General features: G+C 40.8%; 1 protein-coding gene across 1 annotated transcript in view; it reads right to left on the reverse strand.

The window, feature by feature from the left end:
* The window catches only part of vipr2 (vasoactive intestinal peptide receptor 2), a 45,570-nt gene extending 34,417 nt beyond the window's left edge, over positions 1 to 11,153 (reverse strand). The window contains 2 exon segments of the mRNA NM_001127144.1: positions 3,280 to 3,388; positions 10,785 to 11,153. Coding sequence (NP_001120616.1) covers positions 3,280 to 3,388; positions 10,785 to 10,835 — 160 coding nt within the window. The 5' untranslated portion in view covers positions 10,836 to 11,153.
* Between the last annotated feature and the right edge of the window lie 13,639 nt (positions 11,154 to 24,792).

The following is a 24,792-nucleotide window of genomic DNA, read 5'->3' on the forward strand; positions in this document are numbered from 1 at the left end:
GGGATCCCTGACCTAGAGGTATCTTTTATTGGTGTTAATTTATAGGAAAATTACCCAGATCGCTCCTCTTCTTAAAAATAACCATTTGGCAGAGAGCGCCACCCTGTTTCCCCAATCATCCAAATGCACTGAATGAAGGTGCAGAGTGGAGAATCATTGGGAAGAACAATTCCGAAGGTTGGGCTGCACTCTGCACAACTTACCAAGGCTGGTGCGCTTTCTAAACAAGAAGAGCACTTGTCCATGGTCCCAGGTTAGCCAAACAAATAGGCATCTCCCATCTTTAAAGTTGCCATAAAGCAGGCAGTAAGGATTCTTCCTAACCTGTGTGTTTGAATGATTCCTTCATGCCCCCCCACCCGCCCCTCTTGGGTAGACTGCTGTCTTTCGCAGGCAGCACTCAATTCATTGGGCTAGCCATTGGTCTCTGTGCTCCATGTCAGACAGCAGAATGCAGTGTGCATTCATAGTGATTTTTTGCACTATGAACACTGCAGTGTAAATGACCCCTGAATCTTGGGCTTTGAGATAGTCATGGGAAAGGATGGTCACACTGTTTTTATATTTTTTCAGTCCCTTTAGCTTTTGATCCTGGATTAAATGTATTAGTGTTATCTCTACTGATTAAGGATTATATTTGCGTCTAATCTCATTTCTCTTGATTTTCTTACCACTCCCACTTTTCATTTTGTTAAGGCCTCTAATTGCTACAACCTTGCACCCCAGTTTACCCTTCTTTGGCTATGTAGCCCCCCACGCTGAATGGAAAATGCAAACTTAGCCCCCTGCTGAACCTGTGACTGGAGAAAGAGTGCGTAGCGAGGCAAATGCGGATACACAATTTGTCCCTCAATCAGACAAGCAAACAATGATTTATGAATCATTTAACATTTGAAAAGAAATGTTTGTAGCACCCTTAATGTACTGTATGTTAGTTACTCACAGCGGATGCTGATCGACACCAGAAATTGCTATGTTAAAGTTAAAGCCAGTAAAAGAATGAATATGTATAATAATGTAGTGCCAGGGAAGGAAAAACTTGGCATTATTACCTAATGTAAAACAGAAAGCAAGATTCCTTGGGAAAGGAGCCAGAAGCTTTGACTTGCTCCCCCACCTGCCCAGGACACCCCCAATCCCGATGGCCCAAGTCAAACCCCAACCCTAATCTTGCCAGCCCGCCCCAATCCCAATTGGCCCAGCATACCCCCAACCCTAATCTTGCCAGCCCGCCCCCAATCCCAATTGGCCCAGCCTCCCCCAAACCCCCATTGGCAGCAGTCACTTGGACAGAAGAAGAGGCTGGCACTGTTCACCCAGCCCTGGAACCCTATGCCAGATAGCGAAACTCCTTCTAGGGGGCCTTGCCAAAATAGTTCCAATTGGACCCTGCAGCCGGTTAGACCGACCCGGTGTAAGAGGGACCAGGGAAACACAGGATATGCAGTGACCCAATCTTTACATGAAGTCGGACCTATGGGCCTTCAGCTGCTCATGATCTACAACTCTCAGCACCATTCAATAACCATCAGTTGTTGGTGCTGTGAGTTGTATTTCAATGATGCCTGAAGGGCTACAGGTTTGCAGCAATGTGGTTCTGTCTCAAAAGCCACATCATTGGGTGCAGCAAATAGTACTCTGCTGTGTATTGTAATTTGAAGGGTGCTCCATATACTTCAGAGGGTGCTGTTCTTTTTGGCAGAGCTATAGGACGGACGTTTCTGTTGTAAACTCTCCTCCCATAACTGCAGAATGTACAGCCAGCTGGGAAACTATAAGGGCAGAATGAATCTCACAGTGAAAGCCTCCGCTCTATGGCCCTGCTATACACATGGGATGGACTGAGCTGCAGTTTCATGGTCCAAGAGGAACACAAGGATACTGTTATTTACTGTCATTGGTTGTTTAGCAAGAAAATGCAGAAAACAACAAACTGTTTCTTTACTCACCGATCAGCAGAAAAATAGAAATAACAGAACTACTGTAAATGTCAATGTCATATATAGCGTCCAAGGCATTAATCCGAACCCCCACCACTGCCGGTGTAATCCCTTAGCATTGCCATATGGAAATCCCTCTGCCATTCTGTTTAGATTCCTATCTGTCATATGTATATACTGCATGTATAACCGGCTTTATAACCTGCCTTGGTATTGGACCGTACGTATAGATGTGCCTGTATAGCCACAACCATACAGTAAATAAAAGATCAGTAGTATCTTGTAGATCAGAGACTGTCAGACTGTTTGCAGCTCATTCACTAATATTTGTCAATGAGGTGTTAATGGCATTAGGGGGATGAAGTGCAAGGCACAAAGGGGCACAGAAGCTCATTCAGGCAGCACTTTTGCCCCTTGGGAATGGCTAAACGGATAAAATCTGGTGCAAGGTGCCCAGTACAGCGTCATTAAGGTTGTCACTTGATATTTTTTTTTAAAAAAGGGCCAGGGCAGATATTACAAATTCACCGGCAATGTACTTGCTAGTAAACTTGTAATACCCTTTCCTTGTGAGCCTAGAATGAACACTTAAACCCCGATTTACCCCTTCAATATCCTGATCCATCCAGAATCCACCCCATGGCCCACCTTATTTCATTGTTAAACCCCGATCATGACATCACCCCACCCCTTTATGTCACCATCCCACCCCTTACATCACCACCAATACTACCTGCAGGCAATAGTAACAGGGCCCTTTGTAGCCTGAGTCCTCTGCCGCTCCCTAACCTCCATGTCTTAATGTTGTGCCCTCCCCCTACTGCCCCTCGCAAATATATCACTGAGGAACACAGTTAGCGCTATATTCGAGTTGTAAATAACCCCTATTAACTGCTCTACAATGGGGCTATAAATAAGAGCAGGGGGCTTAGACCGTTTGTAGGGCGAGGAAAAAGGAACAGAAGATGTGGCCTTCTGATATCTGAGAGCATTGTGGGCACCATGTATGGTTGCCACCTAGTTTGTATTTTACCAGCCTGGCCTGTAAATATGTTGCTTGATGCCAATGTTATTATTAGGGAAAAAACATGAAACTATAGGGCCAGTATTTTCTTCCAGAAAAGGTGGAGACACCATGATAGCCTCTAAAGATACCCTCAGGTTCAGTAGCAAGCCCTCTTTCTTTTCTCTTGCCTTCTATAGGGATATTTTGTATCCAGGGATAGATAGAGAAGTTGGGCAGCCTATGTTCCATCCTTTTCGACAAGGGTAACTAAAACTACACAACAATAATTCCCAGTATCTAAAAAAAGCCCCAATCTATTGTGTTGGCTCCAACCTTTTTCTGACGATATTTCTGTTGCCTGTGCCTTCAGCTTGGCCATGCATTTCATCTCTTGCTGCTTGAGTGCCAGCTTCATCCTGCATTCTGGGTGGAAGCCATGCACCTGGTAAATAACAATTACAAAACATTGAAGATTTTTTTTCACCTGTAATTTTATTGTATTTAAAAAAAAATCTCCATTATTTGCCCCTCAAAGATAAACGTCAGGTTTCTCCTCTGCCAACAAATCATTCTTTTCTCAGCTTAATTACCAATAGATTTAGGGGATGTAATTCTAGACGTTTAAACACATAAATAAGACTCTCCATTTTTTGTATTCTATTTGGAATATATTTTTGAAACCAAAGAAGGAATTTTTTCTATGACCTGTGGGAAATATGAGAATATCATTGCTAACTCAGGGGCCCCAACCGCCCATTCACCCACTCATATGGCAGATAGTTATACAGTTTTGCTGTTGATTTTTGGGATAATCCAATAAGTTGTCCAAGAGCCAGTTATCAATTTATAATGGGGATCTATAGAGACTTGTTTTGTGAGGACCAGATCAATGCAGCAACACAGTTCTCATCCCATGGGATCTTTAAACTGATCGATATCAGGCTAATTTTCCCGTAGGCCCCTACACAGACCACTAGTTTGCAGCTTTTATTGGCCAATGTCTGGCCGGCTTTGATTCCATTTTGTGATAGTGACAGTGACAATGAGGTGGCAATATACCTGACTCAGTTGCTGGCCAGGGCCAGATTTAAACTTGTGCCCCCCAGCCCCCCCAAACCTGTCCCCCCTACACTGCTCAAACCCCCTCTCTGTAGCCCAGACTAACCTTCAGATGCTCTCAACTCCCCCACCAGTCCATAGCCCCTCACCAATCCTGTACTGGGCTTCTCCACTGCGATGGGCAGGAGATTTAAGTGGCTGTCAAAATCTCTCACCCAGTCCCCAGTGAAGCTGCACCCAGTGGGCAGTGTGCCACCCCCGAATCATTGCCGCCCTAGGCTCTGGCCTTTGTGTCGCACCCAAAATTTGGGCCTGTCGCCCACACTTGGCCATGCGTTGGACGCAATTACACTGAAATTTTTCAGTGCTGGGGTGACATCATTTTTGAGGTTCAGTGTTAAAATGACATCTGTGCCCAACACTTTAGGTACTTTATGACAAATACAAGGAGCGGCTGTAGGTGCAAGTACAGGTATGGGATCTATTATCCAGAATGCTCGGGACCTGGGGTTTTCCGGATAAGGGATCTTTCTGTAATTTGGATCTCGGTAACTTTACTCTGCTAAAAATCATTTAAATATTGAATAAACCCAATAGGCTTGTTTTCTATCCAATAAGTATTAATTATATCTTAGTTGGGATCAAGTACAGGTACTATTTTATTATTACAGAGAAAAGGGAATCATTTAACCATTAAATAAACCCAATAGGATTGTTCTGCCCCCAATAAGGGGTAATTATATCTTAGTTGGGATCAAGTACAGGTACTGTTTTATTATTACAGAGAAAAGGGAATCATTTAACCATTAAATAAACCCAATAGGACTGTTCTGCCCCCAATAAGGGGTAATTATATCTTAGTTGGGATCAAGTACAGGTACTGTTTTATTATTACAGAGAAAAGGGAATCATTTAACCATTAAATAAACCCAATAGGGCTGTTCTGCCCCCAATAAGGGGTAATTATATCTTAGTTGGGATCAAGTACAGGTACTGTTTTATTATTACTTGGAAAAAGGAAATCATTTTTAAAAATTTGAATTATTTGCTTATAATCTATGGGAGTCTATGGGAGATGGCCTTTCCGTAATTCGGAACTTTCTGGATAATGGGTTTCCGGATAAGGGATCCGATACCTGTACCTTTATTCAATGGTGCCGATTTGTGCAACAACTTCCTCGACTGCAGCTGCGATTATGCTTCATAAATTACTTCTAACATTATCTCAGACCCCCCCGAGAATGACCGCTCTAAACTATTAAATCCCATTGTAGGCTACAAATTACTTTTTTAAATTTTCTATATTTATTTTCTATTTGTTCGATCTTCGATATAAATTAAATCAGCGCAGAATTCACTTTGAATTGATCTGATTAAATTGAGTTCCATATAGTCATTATTAAATCACAAACTCTGCACTGATATAAGTGATTAGAATTGATTGATTCCGAATAAATGTTTAGTGTCTCAGGACCTTGATTCTGGACAAACAGCCCCAGAGCGAGCAGCCCGCGGATTCGGGGGGTATGTAATAGAGCTTTCTCACTCTTATGCGTTTCCCCACAAACTTTAGGGCTAGTTTCTGCAATTGGATTATATTCTCTAATCTGTTCCATTCTATTCATCAGTATCCTTCGTGATTCAAACGGGATGAGTAATTATCTCAGATATGTATTATATTAGTACTGTCACTTGCATGGGCTACAGGATTTTATCCTCTGGTAGATATTTACTTTACTTGATTATATATCAGACCTCCTGATGCACTAGGATAGAAAAGGGGATTACTGGTGTCACACAGCACTTACAGTCAATTGGTCTGCTGAAGGGAGGCAACTATGGTGGGCTATACCATGGCCGGAAATAGGGGTAGGCAGAAAACTGCTTAGGGCTCAACAATGGGGGGCCAGGCAGGTACCTCTAGTACCTATAGTAAGTGCTCCATTTCCCCCAGCACTTCTCTAGTGTGGCAAACCCTTCTCCCCCCGTGCAACACCTCTGTGCGCCCCCCAATACGCAAGTGTGCGATACTTTACGGCATGGGTAAGGTGCCCTGTCCCCTTGGCCCGCCCCTGGGGTGGCGATGCAAGGAACGCGTCCGCCAAGGGGCACCTGCAGGGCCCCTGGGGGGGGCCTGCACCCCCAGTCCGACCCTGCCTATTAAACATAGTAATCTTTTAAATTGTAAGCTCTAATGAACAGGACCCTCTTTTTTTACCTCCTGTATTGGTCAATATGTCTATGTAATCTGTAATTTTGACATGTACACCCTTCTATTGTACAGCACTGAGCACTATGTTGTTGCTTTATAAATTCACTGTGATCATTATATATATATATATTTTTATTATGTATTATAATAACAATATATATGCATAATAATTTTATATATACACATATAAAATAATATTTTTATTGCCAAACTAAGGCAATAGTGTTGGTTTTAGATACATCCACCAGTCCAATGGTGCCCTCTACAGCTTGTCTAGATCACTGACGCACATCAGCCTCTATCAGATCTATTAAATGGATCTAATTAAAGGGCTTGTTCACCTTTGGGTTAACTTTTATTATGATGGAGAGAATAATATTCTGAGACAGTTTGCAATTGGTCTCCATTTTTTATTACTTGTTCAGCAACTCTCCAGTTAGGAGTTTCAGCAGATATCTCTAACCTCCCAACATTTGAAAAATGGAAAGAGGCACAAAAAGAAAGGGCACACACACCTTGGCGAAAATTATTGACCACGCCCATTTAGTGACCACACCCCCTAAATCCCATTTTACAAACTTTGGCAGGTTATTTAAAGTTTGAACACATTTCTAGAGGTTTTGTTTTGTTATTACAGTTTTGCTAAAAAAGGTAAAGTTGCCCTTTAAGCTTCAAGTCTCAGTTCCCCCAAGAGACTGGTTTAGCTTATTAGTTATAATTGTATCTAAGTGCAGATTTCTGGACTCTCTGCCAAAAGCTACTTTTTTAATTAAGTTTGAAAATCATTGTATCTAAGTGCAGCTGTAGCTTGTTAAGATTTCTGAGCTCTCTGTCAAAAGCTACCTATTTAATTAAGTTTGAGAAACATTGTATCTTTTTAGTGTTCAGTGTAGGAAATCAGAGGGAAATGAGGGAATTTTCAGTAAGAATCCGGGACTGCGGGCTGAGGTATTAAAAGAAGGACTCGTACATGAATAGGAGAGGTGCTGAATGGAGAAATAAATTATAAAAAGTAAAATTGGCAAAAAAACTGTAGCCTCACAGAGCAATAGTTTTTTGGCTGCCGGGGTCAGTGACCCCCATTTAAAAGCCAATTGAATAGTTTCTTAGAAGTGGCCATTCTATAACTTAATTAAAATGAACATAAAGGTGAACCAGCCCTATAAGGTCCCATATTAATCCCTAGCAGGGTGCCAAGCTGTGGAGATTTCTATGGAATGAAATATTTATGGACAAAACATATAAATAAATTGAATTGCTTTAAGAACGGTGTTTCCTATTTAAGCCCCCCTTCTTTTTATATAGGGTGCAAAGCACCTACCTACGTACCCCCTGAAAAAACATGAGCTAGTTATTTTTGTGATAGGAGGTTGAACAAACAATCAAAAGTAAACCCTGTAAAGAAATGTAATTACATGTATAAAATAAAGTGTGGGGCATATTTTCACATAATAGGTCATTATTAATGTTGGTGCTTTAAAATCCAAATATCACACTAAAAACAATTCCAGTATAGAGCTTGTTATTAGGTAACACTGGTTAGGGGTCTAAACACTTATGTAAGGCAGTGTGACATGCAGAACTTCATAGAGAGAGAGCTCCCCCCCCCCACACATGAGCTTACACTCTAATTTCTATACCAGACACAGACTAGGGTCAATCTCATTTGGAGGCATTTAATGTATTAGTTGTATAAGTTGGAAGGGGGCAGTGGAATACCTGGAGGAAAGCCACATAGACTCGGGGAAGAACAACCAAACGCTATGCAGAAAGTGCCATCATTGGGATCAAATCCAAGACCCTTTGTGATGCAATAATTGTAAGGAAAGTGATTACCTTCAAATACACACTCTGCATTTTATAGATCTTTCCTAGGAAACAATTCAACCGCTCTTATCTCACCTTTTCCCAGGTTACAGCTGAGTTGGTGGGCGGTCACGGACCCCCAACGATCATAAAATCAAAATGATTATTTCTTTCCTACTTTCTTCTGCTTATCCTACTATTGAATATTTTGTCTTCCAAACTGCTGTCTCGTGACTAAGGTAACTACGTCCTAGCAACCAAATCCAGTTGCGATACAAAAATGGAAATTATTCAATAACTCAAAACCATAAGACCAAATTGAAGATTATGCCTTAGAATGCTTCATGATCAACATGAATTTCTGTGTTTTTATGAATTTACTGGTTATACAATATTTGTACAAAGTATATAGAGCTGACATTATCCCTTTCTGTGCAACTGATCTTAAGGGGAAAACTTATTGGAGAAATTTCACATTTTGTGTAAAACTGTCTGGCATTTTCAAAATGTATCCATTGAAAGAATGGGCAACTAAAATCCAGGTTCCTTCTATAGAATCCGACAGAAAATGGATTTTCAGCAGTCAAATTTTAAAAAAGAATGGATCAATTTTTTTCAATTCAATTAAGTTTTAACTTTTCTGCCAATGTGCTAGCAATCACGGGAAAACAATCACTTGCCATTAACAAATATTTTTGCGAAACTTCTGCTAAATGACGCCAATAGACCCCAATGTATTATACAGAGAAAAGGTTCCTGCGGAAAAATGTGCCAACGATAAAACACCAATAGGCTCCAGTGTATTGTGCATTGAAATAGTCACCAAGAAGTTGCCGTGAAAAAATTGAGGCATTTTCACAAACAGATTCACTTATCACTAATCAGCTGATCTCCAACCAAGGCAATGAATGCAAACTTGTAAGTTGCTCTGAATTACATTTTTTATTTTATATTTTTTATTTACATCCCCATTAAGGTCCCATGTCTGGCATATGCAGTAAGCGCTGTGCCATTAGCCCTAACTCCCCCAATGTGCACAGTAATAACCACTCATTTCTGTATGTATGAATCCTACCTGACTGGGAAGACTACTAAAAGGCATAGGGGGGCTACCAAAAGATATGTCTGTATGCTGTGTGCACTCAGTTTGAAGGAGGCGACATATAAACTGGAGGGGAGAGCAGTACAGGTATGGGATCCCTTATCCAGAAACCCGTTATCCAGAAAGCTCTGAATTACGGGAAGCCTGTCTCCCATAGACTCCATTTTAATCAAATAATTCAGATTTTTAAAACTGATTTCCTTTTTCTCTGTAATAATAAAACAGTACCTGTACTTGATCCCAACTAAGATATAATTACCCCTTATTGGGGCAGAACAGTCCTATTGGGTTTATTTAATGGTTAAATGATTCCCTTTTCCCTATAATAATAAAACAGTACCTGTACTTGATCCCAACTAAGATATAATTACCCCTTATTGGGGCAGAACAGTCCTATTGGGTTTATTTAATGGTTAATTGATTCCCTTTTCTCTGTAATAATAAAACAGTACCTGTACTTGATCCCAACTAAGATATAATTACCCCTTATTGGGGGCAGAACAGCCCTATTGGGTTTATTTAATGGTTAAATGATTCCCTTTTCTCTGTAATAATAAAACAGTGCCTGTACTTGATCCCAACTAAGATATAATTACCCCTTATTGGGGGCAGAACAGCCCTATTGGGTTTATTTAATGGTTAAATGATTCCCTTTTCTCTGTAATAATAAAACAGTACCTGTACTTGATCCCAACTAAGATATAATTACCCCTTATTGGGGGCAGAACAGCCCTATTGGGTTTATTTAATGGTTAAATGATTCCCTTTTCTCTGTAATAATAAAACAGTACCTGTACTTGATCCCAACTAAGATATAATTACCCCTTATTGGGGGCAGAACAATCCTATTGGGTTTATTTAGTGGTTAAATGATTCCCTTTTCTCTGTAATAATAAAACAGTACCTGTACTTGATCCCAACTAAGATATAATTACCCCTTATTGGGGGCAGAACAGCCCTATTGGGTTTAACTAATGTTTTATTGATTTTTTAGTAGACTTAAGGTATGGAGATCCAAATTACCGAAAGATCCCTTATCTGGAATACCCTTGGTCCCCAGCATTCTGGATAAAGGATCCTATACCTGTATTAGGATTTACAGGTATGTTATCCAGAAACCCGTTATCCAAAAAGCTCCAAATTATGTCCCATAGACTCCATTTTAATAAAACTGTACATTGTGCTTAGTCTAATATATATTTAATTGATATTGGAAGCAAAACAGTTCTATTGTGTTTAAAATATTTTTAGTAGACTTATAGTAGGGTGATTCAAATTCTAGAAAGAAAATCCCCAGGTCCCAAGCATCCCGTTACAGGTCCCATACCTGTATAAAGACATGAAACCCTGAGGAGTTTCATTATAACTAAAGTTTGGGGCTATGAATATAACAAGGAACAACTTATTCTGCATGAGTTTAACCCTTGCCAGTGCAGATATAATTACTATGCTCTATAGTATAACAAAGGCGGGTGTTGGCACTGGTTATGTGCATAAAATGCATTTATCTATACATTCTACATCTTCCCTAGCAGCAGAACCCAATGGTACACCCTGTGGCAGTTGAGTATTAAACCTGCAGGCAGAAGGCACAGGGATCAGCACTGTATACAGGGAAGGGGACATTCCACAACAAATGCATGCAAGGCAGATACTTACGGGCAACAGGAAGGGAACCATCAGTACAAGCATATATACAAGGTTCTCCATGGCACAGAGTGGATCAGGTTGCTAGAATTCTGCTGCTGCTGTGAACATCCAAATGCATTAGATCCAATGGCATAGAGTCCAGAATGGGATGCCCAGGGCACTGATCATGCACAAAGCGTCCCCCCTTCCCAGGAGATCACTTGTAATATTTCTAATCTAGGAGATGCCCAGGCAGTGATCCTGTGGGCACTAAGCTGCCAGTGTGACTGGGCTAAGCCTTCCAGCACATTGACAGATCTGCATAATGAACTGCTGCTTACTATGTGCCACCGGCAACAGTTGCACTCACTCCCCTCCGCTGCTCTGGCTTCACATCACTCCCAGCACTTTGTAGCTGAACTTCTGGCAAAGCACAAGCTCCTCTATCAGAGAAACACTACAGAGGCAGCAGGGGATCCTTCCCAGCGCATTTCACATTCTAATGAATGAGTGGCCAGTAACAGGTCCAGCAGAATAGGCTGAAACTCCCCACCACTCAGAGCTGCACCTCCTCACTCTCACCAACAACAAACTCAACTCAGTGTGGAGTCAGACAGTGCAGAGATCCTAACTAGCTAGCTAGGCACACACAGACTGATAGGTGGGATCATACATACTGTATGTACAACATGGGCTGATAGGTGGGATCATACATATGTACAACATGGACTGATAGGTGGGATCATACATATGTACAACATGGGCTGATAGGTGGAATTCGTACATATGTACAACATGGGCTGATAGGAGGAATTCGTACATATGTACAACATGGACTGATATGTGGGATCATACATATGTACAACATGGACTGATAGGTGGAATTCATATATATGTACTACATGGACTGATAGGTGGGATCATACATATGTACAACATGGGCTGATAGGTGGGATCATACATATGTACAACATGGACTGATAGGTGGGATCATACATATGTACAACATGGACTGATAGGTGGGATCATACATATGTACAACATGGGCTGATAGGTGGAATTCATATATATGTACAACATGGGCTGATAGGTGGGATCATACATATGTACAACATGGGCTGATAGGTGGGATCATACATATGTACAACATGGGCTGATAGGTGGGATCATACATATGTACAACATGGGCTGATAGGTGGGATCATACATATGTACAACATGGGCTGATAGGTGGGATCATACATATGTACAACATGGGCTGATAGGTGGGATCATACATATGTACAACATGCTAATAAGCAGCTATTGTAGAGGTTTCGCAGTGTGTAGTACTAGTTCATTGCCTTATTAAAATGTGCCTAAATAAAATGTAGTATTTATTAAAGTTGCTTTGAGGGGGGAACTGATTTCATTAAGTATAAAAAAAAGAAACTTCAGATGGACTATGAGTCTCATTCATTCCTTTCACAGAGCAGCAGTTGTGTTGTGCTTTATGGCTGAGATTCTCTCTGTTTCTGTTATAATGCAGCAGAGTAACTGAGATAAGAAAGCTAAGCAGGGAAAGGGGAAACACTCCACGGCAGTTTTTCAAATATCTGATTTTATGAAAGTGGAATATAGCTAGCAGCAGAACATTGCCCAGCACACACCAGAAATGCGTAAAAAAAAGAGAAATGGAGATATTTTTGAAAATGATAACAGCTTTTGTTCAGCTCCTCCCATGTCAGTTAACAAAAGGTTGTACTGGAAAATGACAGTGGAAATACATAGTAATGGGAATGAGACCACGTACTGGTGGGTTTATGGGAGTTGCACTCGTTATCACTTTGCTTCTGACTATTAGATAAGTCACTGGGATTTGCCTACACAGCTGTATGCAGTGAAGCTATGCAAAAGCTTGAGGTTTTTGATTAAATTCAGACCAAGATGAAAGTAATGTGTCCCTTAAGGTGGCCATACACGCACCGATATTATCGTACGAAACCTCGTTTCGTACGATAATCGGTGCGTGTATGGCATGTCGGCGAGTCGACCGATATCGCAGGAAGCTGCCGATATCGGACGACTCGCCGATCGGACAAGTTTGAAAATTTTGATCGGGCGCCATAGAAGGCGCCTGACCAAAATTCTCCCTTCAGAGCTGAATCGGCAGAAGGAGGTAGAAATCCTATTGTTTCTACCTCCTTACCTGCCGATTCAGCCCTGAATGGTGTGTGGCGGATCTTACGATGTTTCGTGCGACCGATGGTCGTACGAAACATCGTCGGATCGCCACGTGTATGGCCACCTTTAGGCTTTTATGTTGTCTGTCGGAGGTGATTAAACGTGTATTTTGCTTCTGATTTTACCATTTATTCATGCATCTGTACAGGGCAAACAATAAGATACCCCAAACCAATATGGCATCTTGTACAAGAGCGTGTTTGTGTCCCAGTAATGGAGGGGACCTGCTGATTGTGGAGATAAGGAAAGGGGAAGATCAGATGTAATCTGTTTTACTTTCCCATGGGGTCCCATAATCTGCTGTTATTAAGTGCAGTTAAGAGACTCGGCGGGGGGAGAAACACACGATTACAAGCACTTAAGTACCGGCCCCGGAGTATGGGAAGCTGATTATAGGCTGCTGGGGATTTTACATGATGCGCAAGAAAGCAAGTCACCCACACTATTCTGTATAAAGAAAGAGGATCTGTTAGTAATGCAAATACATTCACTGACTCACACCTATGTTTTCTGGCACCAGTACAGCTATTTATTTGTGCTGCTCACAGGTACAATGGAGCCCTATACTCTGACTGTTGGCCGGGCATTAATGGGTGCCCATGGATACCTGCCAGTAATGCATATAATGAATGATGCACTGTTTATATGTAGGCATTGTATCACTGCTTATGCCTAACTGTGTGTGCAAAATGGTGCATCCATTTACGTATAGCTGGGGATAAAAGCTTGCCGTGCTGGGCAAAAAATCATTTTGTGCTGTTTTTTGTAATGTGCCCGATGCAAGAAATTTGGTAGCTGAAAATGGCACAAATTCATCTTGTTCAACCTTGTATTTAATTGTTCCTGGTTTAGGGTTACTACCCAGCCGGTACTTGACCGGCCCAGCCAATAAATTATGAGTTAGGGTGGGGGCCGGAATTAAAAATTTACCACCAATGTCATTGCCGGTAAATATGTACGGTAATACCCTACAAATCCATCCCTGACACTCCCCGCTGATGGATTGCACCTTTATCACCTATACTTCACCCTTTTCCCACCCATTTCACCCATTTTCCCACCTAGTCCACCCATTTCCCTGCGCAGTTCACCCATTTCCACCCTGTGATGTCATTGGCTGCCCCATGTGGCATCATCACCTACTTTGCGACCCAAAGGCCAGTATTATACTACAAACATTATTATATTAAAATAGAGTCTATAGGAGATGGCCCTCCTGTAATTCAAACTTTCTGGATAACGGGATTCTGGGTAAGGGATCCTATACATGTATGTTATGTTCTTTTGCCTCTGGTTACAATCAAAGCTAGGACCCTGGTGCTGTAAGGCAGAAGTTCTAACAGAATCCTATTCTCTGTACTAGCCAGGAAAGGGTTAACCTCCCCCAAGCTCCTGCAATCATGTGTTCCTGAAATAGGCCAGGCTTTTATAAGCCTCGTAGAACAGGCATTAAACAGACTCGCTGGGTAGTGGAGAGGCAGTGAGTAAGTTTGCTGAATCAGTCAGATTAAGAGCAGAGGTGTTGTGCCCCGGTCTCACAGTCAGGTCCATGGCGCGGCTCTAAAATAAGCCTGTTTGTTACATCCAGCTCCGTGCAGATAAAACATGGAAAGTGGGCCGGTAAAAGGATTCAGAGCAGCCTGAAAACATTGCAAGTCTCTATACAAATATATAATGTAAAACAGTTTTTTAAAAAAATGCACGGCAAATATAATTTTCTGATAGTATGTGTATCCCACATTGGCATTTTAAAGGAAATTGTGCCCCAAGAATAAATACTTAAATTGATTTTTATGGGGGGGGTACTTCTTATTTCTAAAATAATTCACTCTGTCATTTAAACTTTTATTCTTGAACCAACAAATGTATTTTGTTTTGTAATATTGGTGTGTAGGCGCCATCTCAGTGCATTGTGCCTGAGTCTGAGCTTTCAGAAGGAGCCAGCGCTACGCATTAGAACTGCTTTCAGCTAACCTATTGTTTCTCCTAGTCCCAAGTAACTGGGGGAGTCCCAAGACAGACTTGGATTTCTTACTATTTAGTGCTATTCTGATACCTACTGGGAGCTGCTATCTTGCCCCCTTCCCATTGTTCTGCTGATCGGCTGCTGGGGGGGGGGGGATATCACTCCAACTTGCAGCTCAGCAGTAAAGTGTTCCTGAGTCTGAGCTTTCAGAAGGAGCCAACGCCACACATTAGAACTGCTTTCAGCTAACCTATTGTTTCTCCTACCCCCATGTAACTGGAAGAGTCTCAAGCCGGACTTGGATTTCTTACTATTGACTGCTATTCTGATACCTACTGGGAGCTGCTATCTTGCCCCCTTCCCATTGTTCTGCTGATCGGCTGCAGGGAGGGGGGGGGATATCACTCCAACTTGCAGCTCAGCAGTAAAGTGTTCCTGAGTCTGAGCTTTCAGAAGGAGCCAACGCCACACATTAGAACTGCTTTCAGGTAACCTATTGTTTCTCCTACCCCCATGTAACTGGAAGAGTCTCAAGCCGGACTTGGATTTCTTACTATTGACTGCTATTCTGATACCTACTGGGAGCTGCTATCTTGCCCCCTTCCCATTGTTCTGCTGATCGGCTGCAGGGAGGGGGGGGGGGATATCACTCCAACTTGCAGCTCAGCAGTAAAGTGTCCCTGAGTCTGAGCTTTCAGAAGGAGCCAACGCTACACATTAGAACTGCTTTCAGCTAACCTATTGTTTCTCCTACTCCCATGTAACTGGAAGAGTCCCAAGCCGGACTTGGATTTCTTACTATTGAGTGCTATTCTGATACCTACTAGGAGTTGCTATCTTGCTCCCTTCCCATTGTTCTGCTGATCGGTTGCTGGGAGCGGGGAGGAGGGGGGGGGGGGGATATCACTCCAACTTGCAGAGCAGCAGTAAAGTGTGACTGAAGTCTATCAGTGCACAGGTCATATGGCTGTGGCACCTGCAGGGGGGGAACTGGCCTGGGTATGTGGGGGTTGTGGGGCCTGGGTGCCTTATTTTTTTCCCGGTGCTCCGAACCTGCCCATAGAACAGGTTTCATTCTTAATGGATTCAGAGACACAGTCTAACCCAATTTCATAAACGAGATAATAATTCAATTTAAACCTAAATTCCTATTGCTTCTTATTGGTATTGTGAAGCCTGAACTTTCAGTTATTTTATGGACCAATCGGCATTCGTTTTGGCTGTCCCCTAAAAACCACCATGTGTGCTATGCTCCAGGCAAGCAGAGATTACAGTTTTACATTTGGCCAATAAACATATGCAAAACTGAGAGCATAACGATAACGGGAGAGCAGAAGTAATGGCTGCACTCTGAGTGGCATATTTATCAACAGCAAATAAATGTGATGAAAAACCCTCCAGAGGAGGAAACAAGAGGGAAAGATCTTCAAGTACAAGAATCTACTCTCTTGTTCCAAAAGTTAAGTATTGATTTAATAAATATTCAGTTTATTATGTAATTTTTATATTATTTGAAGCCTGCTTGGTCGGGATTTGTTTATACTGTACATTACTGCTTCCTCTGTGGTCAGGCTCTGGCATGGGGGGCAAGGATCTCGGTTGGGTGGCACAACCAAAAGTATCTCTCACTGGAAGGTAAAATATTAGTTTTCTGCTTTAGAAACATAAAAGCTTTTTATTATATGAGAACCAAAGGGACAATGCTCATACCTTGGGCACATTAACCACCTATATTTGTCATAGGTGAATATAATACCATTTTTTATTTAACCCATTCCCTCACATTGCAAAGAGCTCAAATTGCAGAGAACTCCAGCATTTTCTAGTTAATATCAAGTTACATGGCAAGAGGATGATGATGGGGTTTAGGAGAATGACCCCCGTGCTATCTATCCATGTCCCTGCTGTCTAGGGGATAGAGTATATTATTATTGATCCTCCAAACTCTCTATTCCTCATATTCCAATAGAGATGGGATAGCAGCATAGCACTGGGCAGAGTTGGTGGTAGATGCACTATATTTCCCCTTAGATTCCTATTCAGTAACTCCACAATTTTTAAATGTTGGGGCAAAGGTAGGATTAATGCTATAATGACCCCTTATTTTTGGAGTCTGGGGACACTCAGGAGTAACGCCTGCTGACCCCAATACATGATGTTTGTGAATAACACCCAGTTAGCAAGTGGCCCAGAAACACCCTGAACTTTTCTATTAATGGCGCCCAAGAGTTTGCATTCAAGTACACTTCTTGGTATCTTGCCTCCATTACACCTGATCGCCCTTAGCCCAAGTCTTATGATTTCCATGTTACAGAATGACTCGGTAGAAATATATTTATTTTTACCATAATGTTTTCTCTTTTTTAAACTATAACCTATTCCGTATCTTCTATTTCGCAGTATGGCAGATAGAATACCAGCCGGAGTACCTAAGACATTAGTCAGTGCCACTTTAAGTAAATAAAAGTAAAGGTTAGAGGTGGATCGCAGGGTATCGCTCTTCAAATTGGGATTTTTTACTGCTGAAGTATCATGCCAACGTCAAGCTGTTATAGAAAGTGAAATCCTGCAGGAAGAGATACAAACATGGGGGGGAGGCTCATTTGTTCAGTCTTTTATCCACAAAACATTCTGTATACAGAGGATTAGAAGCCATGTGATGCCAAAACCAGTGCCTACAGCCAACATAGGAGGCTAGGAGATCCGTTAATAATAAATACAGGCCAAATAATACCATAAATTAAAGTAATGTACCTATTTGGCCAGCATATGCAGAGTAAATATTCATTTTATATGAAAAAAGGCTGCAAAGAGCCCATGAATGATAGCTGCTCTGCTTAGGCTAATGTCATACCTGCCCGTTTCTCTGCTGGCATTTTTCAATGGGTGGAAAGACACATGAAACTTCCATTGTCATTGGGAATCATTTACAAAGTTCACATAATACATATTATTATTATTATTAACATTTATTTATAAAGTGCCAACATATCCCGCAGCGCTGTACAATAAGTGGGTTACATACATTGGACATACAGAGTAACATATAAAGCAATCAATAACAATACAAGAGGTGAAGAGGGACATATTTGTTGTTTGTGCATGTGTTTCCCCTAAACACTTGCAGTTTTGCACTGCTGTACACGTCTTTTTTCATGAAATGCGAATTGCACACAAAAATTCGCAAATATTGCGGTTTGCATGTCTTCTGTGTGTGTTTATTGTGCATGAATATTGCGCCGATTTTCACTTTGCAAATATAACATTCGCAATTTGAAAATTTGTAAATATTCGCAGTTTGCAAATATGCCATATTTAAAAAGCTTTTAAGGACATTCACAACGCAAATAAAAATCATAATTATGTTTGCACATTAAATGCACCGATCTTGTCCAGCTTTATAAATATAAACGTGGGCAGGGCAAATGGGTTTACTGTGCGAATTTTATAAATAACCCCCAACTGAGTTTAATGTAAACCAGCTGTGACTGCCAGTACACCTTTTTGGACTGGAAACAGCCTGTACCAGGGGTGGCAGACAGTAGCCTATGTTTTGTTTACCCTGCCTTAGCTAATCTCTCCCACATTTATAACTGAATCAATCATTGGCATCTCCTGAGAGCAGTATAGTAAGGGTAAGCGATCCCTGCCTTCGACGCTAGCTCTAATTCTCAGTGTCTGTCTGACATAATGCAAGGCAGGGCTGCTGTTTTATTTCCAGGATAAAAACAGAAACAGTCCTATAAAATACACTTCCCCATACCTGAGTAAAAATAGATCACCGCACTTTTTGAATATGTAAAGGAAATGCAATATTCCTAGTATTCCTTTTCATGAATGACTGATTCATCAACTGCCATCTGGGATAAATAGTTTCCTTTATATGTATGTATGTATTTATAAAGCGCCACAAGGGTACGCAGCGCTGTACAATCTTATATATAACAATTACAGTAAACAACAATTTAAAAAAAAAGTGCTCAAAAATTGTATAGTCTAAAAAGTTAGTTTTGTGCCCAAGGTTACCATAGCAACTGTCTTTACACTCTTTACAGAAACTGTAAACAGCCACTATGACAATGGTTATTGTCCCAACTGTATTTATGAAAATTTTCTCCATCTAAATTTAAGGTTTTTCTATTGCCACTATTGTGGCACAAGCTTACTTGGAAACAGTTTTTATGGCAACAGTTCCCTGGCAACTGTTGTCATGGTAATTGTAACAGGCCTTCATTACCCATAAACCATAACATGGCATATTTCTCAGGAAAAAGAACTTCAGGGATAGGATTTTCTAGTAATTTTAATGTAGCAATTAGCACAAGATGTTGGTGCCATTTTAAGACATGAGTTTGTAACAGCGCCACCAACTGGCAGGATTTAACCAGAGTCTCCCACAGTCCATGGGGCACATTTACTAAGACACGAATCTGAACCGAATTGGAAAAATTCTGATTTGAAAACGAACATTTTGCGACTTTTTCGTATTTTTTGCGATTTTTTCGGCGTCTTTACGACTTTTTTGTTACCAATACGATTTGCGCGAAAAAACGCAAGTTTTTCGTAGCCATTCCGAAAGTTGCGCAAAATCTGCCGATTTTTTCGTAGCGTTAAAACTTGCGCGAAAAGTTGCACCTTTTTCGTAGCGTTAGAACTTAAAAGGTGCGATGTTTCGTGCAAGTTTTAACGCTACGAAAAAAGCACAACTTTTTGCGCAAGTTTTAACGCTACGAAAAATCGCCCGATTTTGCGCAACTTTCGGAATGGCTACGAAAAACTCGCGTTTTTTCGCACAAATCGTATTAGTAACTAAAAAGTCGCAACATTTTTCCGAAAAAATCGCAAAATACCGATCATTACGAATAAAACGCAATCGGACGCATTCGGTCCGTTCGTGGCTTAGTAAATGTGCCCCCATGTGTAGCAAAGCCAGAAAGGCTGGTATACTGCAGTTCTTTATTTTTTTGTTCCTTCAGGTCGCATAGATCCATAGGGGCTGATGGGTCTATAGGAATCAAAAGGGATTTAATGGTAGGGATGTTGGTCCCTGGGCCTCCCCTCATTTGGAAAAAATAATTCCTCTCCTTTTAAGGGGGTTTGAAATCTCCATGGGCTTTATGGCTCATTCTGCCAGTTGTATTAATGTTTGTATATATAATGTATGTATGTGAGTGTATAGATAGGTAAGTATAGGTTGTGTGTGCTGGGTTTACTTGGAAGGGTTGAACTTGATGGACTCTGGTCTTTTTTCAACCCTATGTACTGTAATTATGGTATGTAACCCCCTTGGAACATACCTTTCTGGGTTGTAGGTGGGAAGAAGTAGACAAGGTATGAACAGGAAACACATAGGGAATGGAGCTTCCATACTGAAAGTTGTTAGATTCACAGAATGGCACCAGTGCCTCTAAGAGCTACTATCCAAATCTGAAAATAATTTAACCCTTTATATTCACACATGGCGCAAAATCACCCACGTGATATAGGATAACTATTAATAGCAAACAAGCCCAAGACAGTAGTAACTTCCATGGTAACACTTACATTGCCAGTGGATACTGTGGTATAGGTTTTATGGCAACTACCTGCTTAACTCAACAAATTGTCAGGGTCAAGGGCAATCATGGAGTTTAGCAAGAATTTATGGGACAGCAGTTACTGGGGCAGAATGGGCAAGACTAGTAGTGGGTGCAGGACAGGCAAAACAGGCATAGCGGTACAGGTATAGGACCCATTATCCAGAATCCTTGGGCCAAGGGTTTTCCGGATAAGGGTTTTTTCTGTAATTTGGATCTCAATACCTTAAGTCACTAAAACATTAATTAAACCCAAAAAGATTGTTTTGCCCCAAGTAAGGATTAATTACTGTATATCTCAGTTGGGATCAAGTACAGGTACTGTTTTATTATTACAGAGAAAAGGGAATCATTTAACCATTAAATAAACCCAATATGGCTGTTCTGCCCCCAATAAGGGGTAATTATATCTTAGTTGGGATCAAGTACAGGTACTGTTTTATTATTACAGAGAAAAGGGAATCATTTAACCATTAAATAAACCCAATAGGATTGTTCTGCCCCCAATAAGGGGTAATTATATCTTAGTTGGGATCAAGTACAGGTACTGTTTTATTATTACAGAGAAAAGGGAATCATTTAACCATTAAATAAACCCAATAGGACTGTTCTGCCCCCAATAAGGGGTAATTATATCTTAGTTGGGATCAAGTACAGGTACTGTTTTATTATTACAGAGAAAAGGGAATCATTTAACCATTAAATAAACCCAATAGGGCTGTTCTGCCCCCAATAAGGGGTAATTATATCTTAGTTGGGATCAAGTACAGGTACTGTTTTATTATTACAGAGAAAAGGGAATCATTTAACCCTTAAATAAACCCAATACGACTGTTCTGCCCCCAATAAGGGCTAATTATATCTTAGTTGGGATCAAGTACAGGTACTGTTTTATTATTACAGAGAAAAGGGAATCATTTAACCATTAAATAAACCCAATAGGGCTGTTCTGCCCCCAATAAGTGGTAATTATATCTTAGTTGGGATCAAGTACAGGTACTGTTTTATTATTACAGAGAAAAGGGAATCATTTAACCATTAAATAAACCCAATAGGATTGTTCTGCCCCCAATAAGGGGTAATTATATCTTAGTTGGGATCAAGTACAGGTACTGTTTTATTATTACAGAGAAAAGGGAATCATTTAACCATTAAATAAACCCAATAGGGCTGTTCTGCCCCCAATAAGGGGTAATTATATCTTAGTTGGGATCAAGTACAGGTACTGTTTTATTATTACAGAGAAAAGGGAATCATTTAACCATTAAATAAACCCAATAGGATTGTTCTGGCCCAATAAGGGGTAATTATATCTTAGTTGGGATCAAGTACAGGTACTGTTTTATTATTACAGAGAAAAGGGAATCATTTAACCATTAAATAAACCCAATAGGACTGTTCTGCCCCAATAAGGGGTAATTATATCTTAGTTGGGATCAAGTACAGGTACTGTTTTATTATTACAGAGAAAAGGGAATCATTTAACCATTAAATAAACCCAATAGGGCTGTTCTGCCCCCAATAAGGGGTAATTATATCTTAGTTGGGATCAAGTACAGGTACTGTTTTATTATTACAGAGAAAAGGGAATCATTTAACCATTAAATAAACCCAATAGGACTGTTCTGGCCCAATAAGGGGTAATTATATCTTAGTTGGGATCAAGTACAGGTACTGTTTTATTATTACAGAGAAAAGGGAATCATTTAACCATTAAATAAACCCAATAGGGCTGTTCTGCCCCCAATAAGGGGTAATTATATCTTAGTTGGGATCAAGTACAGGTACTGTTTTATTATTACAGAGAAAAGGGAATCATTTAACCATTAAATAAACCCAATAGGGCTGTTCTGCCCCCAATAAGGGGTAATTATATCTTAGTTGGGATCAAGTACAGGTACTGTTTTATTATTACAGAGAAAAGGGAATCATTTAACCATTAAATAAACCCAATAGGACTGTTCTGGCCCAATAAGGGGTAATTATATCTTAGTTGGGATCAAGTACAGGTACTGTTTTATTATTACAGAGAAAAGGGAATCATTTAACCATTAAATAAACCCAATAGGGCTGTTCTGCCCCCAATAAGGATTAATTATATCTTAGTTGGGATCAAGTACAGGTACTGTTTTATTATTACAGAGAAAAGGGAATCATTTAACCATTAAATAAACCCAGTAGGACTGTTCTGCCCCCAATAAGGGGTAATTATATCTTAGTTGGGATCAAGTACAGGTACTGTTTTATTATTACAGAGAAAAGGAAATCAGTTTTAAAATTCTAAATTATTTGAATAAAATGGAGTCTATGGGAGAGGGGCTTTCCATAATTCGGCGCCTTCTGAATAACGGGTTTTCGGATAATGGATCCCATACCTGTACTGGTAACAGGTTGGTATTAATCAAGCAAAACAGGCAAAGCATAGAACAGGATCAGGCAAAAGGCTTAAACACATTGAATAAGGCTGAATTTCTCCATCCAAGTCTATGTACAATTCTTACTCCTTTATTTCAATATTAGCACAGCCGGACTGATAATGACAGTTCAGTTATAGATGAGTGTCTCAAAGGTGGTTGTTTGATGGACACGTAATTCGGCTGTTTCTGCTTGAAACTATCCAACTTCTTGTTTTAGTTTTGTCCCTTTACATTATGGAAGAAGTAACTACACAAGGGGAGTTTAGTGTCTTAAATCAACCCCATCATGCATGTAGAGGTATTTTACCTAAAATATATGAACCTGTGGGATCAGAATATGAATTCCCTTAATAGTCTTCCCACTCAGCCAGTCAGCTGCACATATTTGATTTTGTGTACAATGGGACAATTTGGAAAGCTGTCATGTGACTTAGAAATGCAAAGTCATGCCAAGGGTGGCCCGGGCACCTGATTGTTGCGTAGCCCCTATAGGAATGCCGGATTCCATCTGTTCTTCGGGTCATTTGAAGGCCAACAGCGTCGCCAGATCATACGGAATGAACTTTACGCAGAACAGATAAAAATATAAAATGACAGCCCTCGGGCAGAGGAAGCGAGCGCATGGGGGGATGTAACAAGGACGGCAGTTAAACAAAGCTATTAATATCTTTAATTCTGGAACATTTCCAAATCCATATTTGGAATTACACACCACATACTTGTCATTTTCTCTTTGATTCAGTCCAAATACTAACAACGGTCTGTGACATTTAAACCTTTCATGCATTTATACATACGTAATTCACATAGATTAGGCAATTTTTGTGCATGAACAATTCCATTTGTGTTTAAAAAAATTACTCTGGGCCCCTCTGATTTCATTTATTTCATATCCAGTTTACAGACATTTAAGTGTTTTTTTTCCAATCTCACCCTTTCTGACTTTCAGGCTTCCAGCTTCCAAATAGGTCTACAGATAAGTCACATGTAACAAATACTCATTCTCTAAATGTCCCTCAACTGCAGGGATCCCCAACCTTTCTTAAGGTCCCCAAACACGGGCCGATAGTAGCTATTGATATCGGTCCCTTGGACAGATTCGGCAGCTAATCAGCCCATGTATGGGCACTCCCAACAGGCCTGCCCGACCGATATCTGGCCTGAAATCGCCCAGATATTGATCGGGCAGGTTAGAAAATCTAGTCGAATCGGGGACCACATCGGCTCGTTGATGCGGTCCCCGGACCGAGTTTTCCTATACCTGCCATTATAATTTGATAATCCAATTACCCTGGATCCTCTCGATATTGCCCACCCGTAGTTGGGGAATATCGGGAGAAGATCTCGCATGGTGACATCGCCAAACAAGTGGATCTTATGGTGTATGGGCACCTTTACTCATGAGCAGCAGTCAAATGTAAAAAGACTTGGAGAGCAACACAAGTACCATAAAAGTTCATGGAGGAGTCAAATAAGGGCTGTGATTGGCTATTAGGCAGCCTCTATGCACCCTATCAGCTTACAGGGGGCTTTATTTGGTAGGAAATCTTGTTTTTATTCAACCAAAACTTGCCCCCAAGTCAGGAATTCAAAAATAACTCCCTGGTTTGGGGGCACTGAGAGCAACATCCAAGGGGTTGGTGAGCAACATGTTGCCCCTGAGCCACTGGTTGGGGATCACTCTCAACTAGGCCCCCCAAGGGAGACCCCTCTCACAGTTTATAAATAGAGATGTAGCGAACTGTTCGCCGGAGAACTAATTCGCGCGAACATCGGGTGTTCGCAAGTCCGCAAATTCGCGAACTTTTGGTGATGTTCGCCATTTTGGGTTCGCCGCGGGTTTTTTTTGCGCCGCG

This window comes from Xenopus tropicalis, chromosome 6, assembly GCF_000004195.4.
Source record: "Xenopus tropicalis strain Nigerian chromosome 6, UCB_Xtro_10.0, whole genome shotgun sequence".
Lineage (NCBI taxonomy): Eukaryota > Metazoa > Chordata > Amphibia > Anura > Pipidae > Xenopus > Xenopus tropicalis.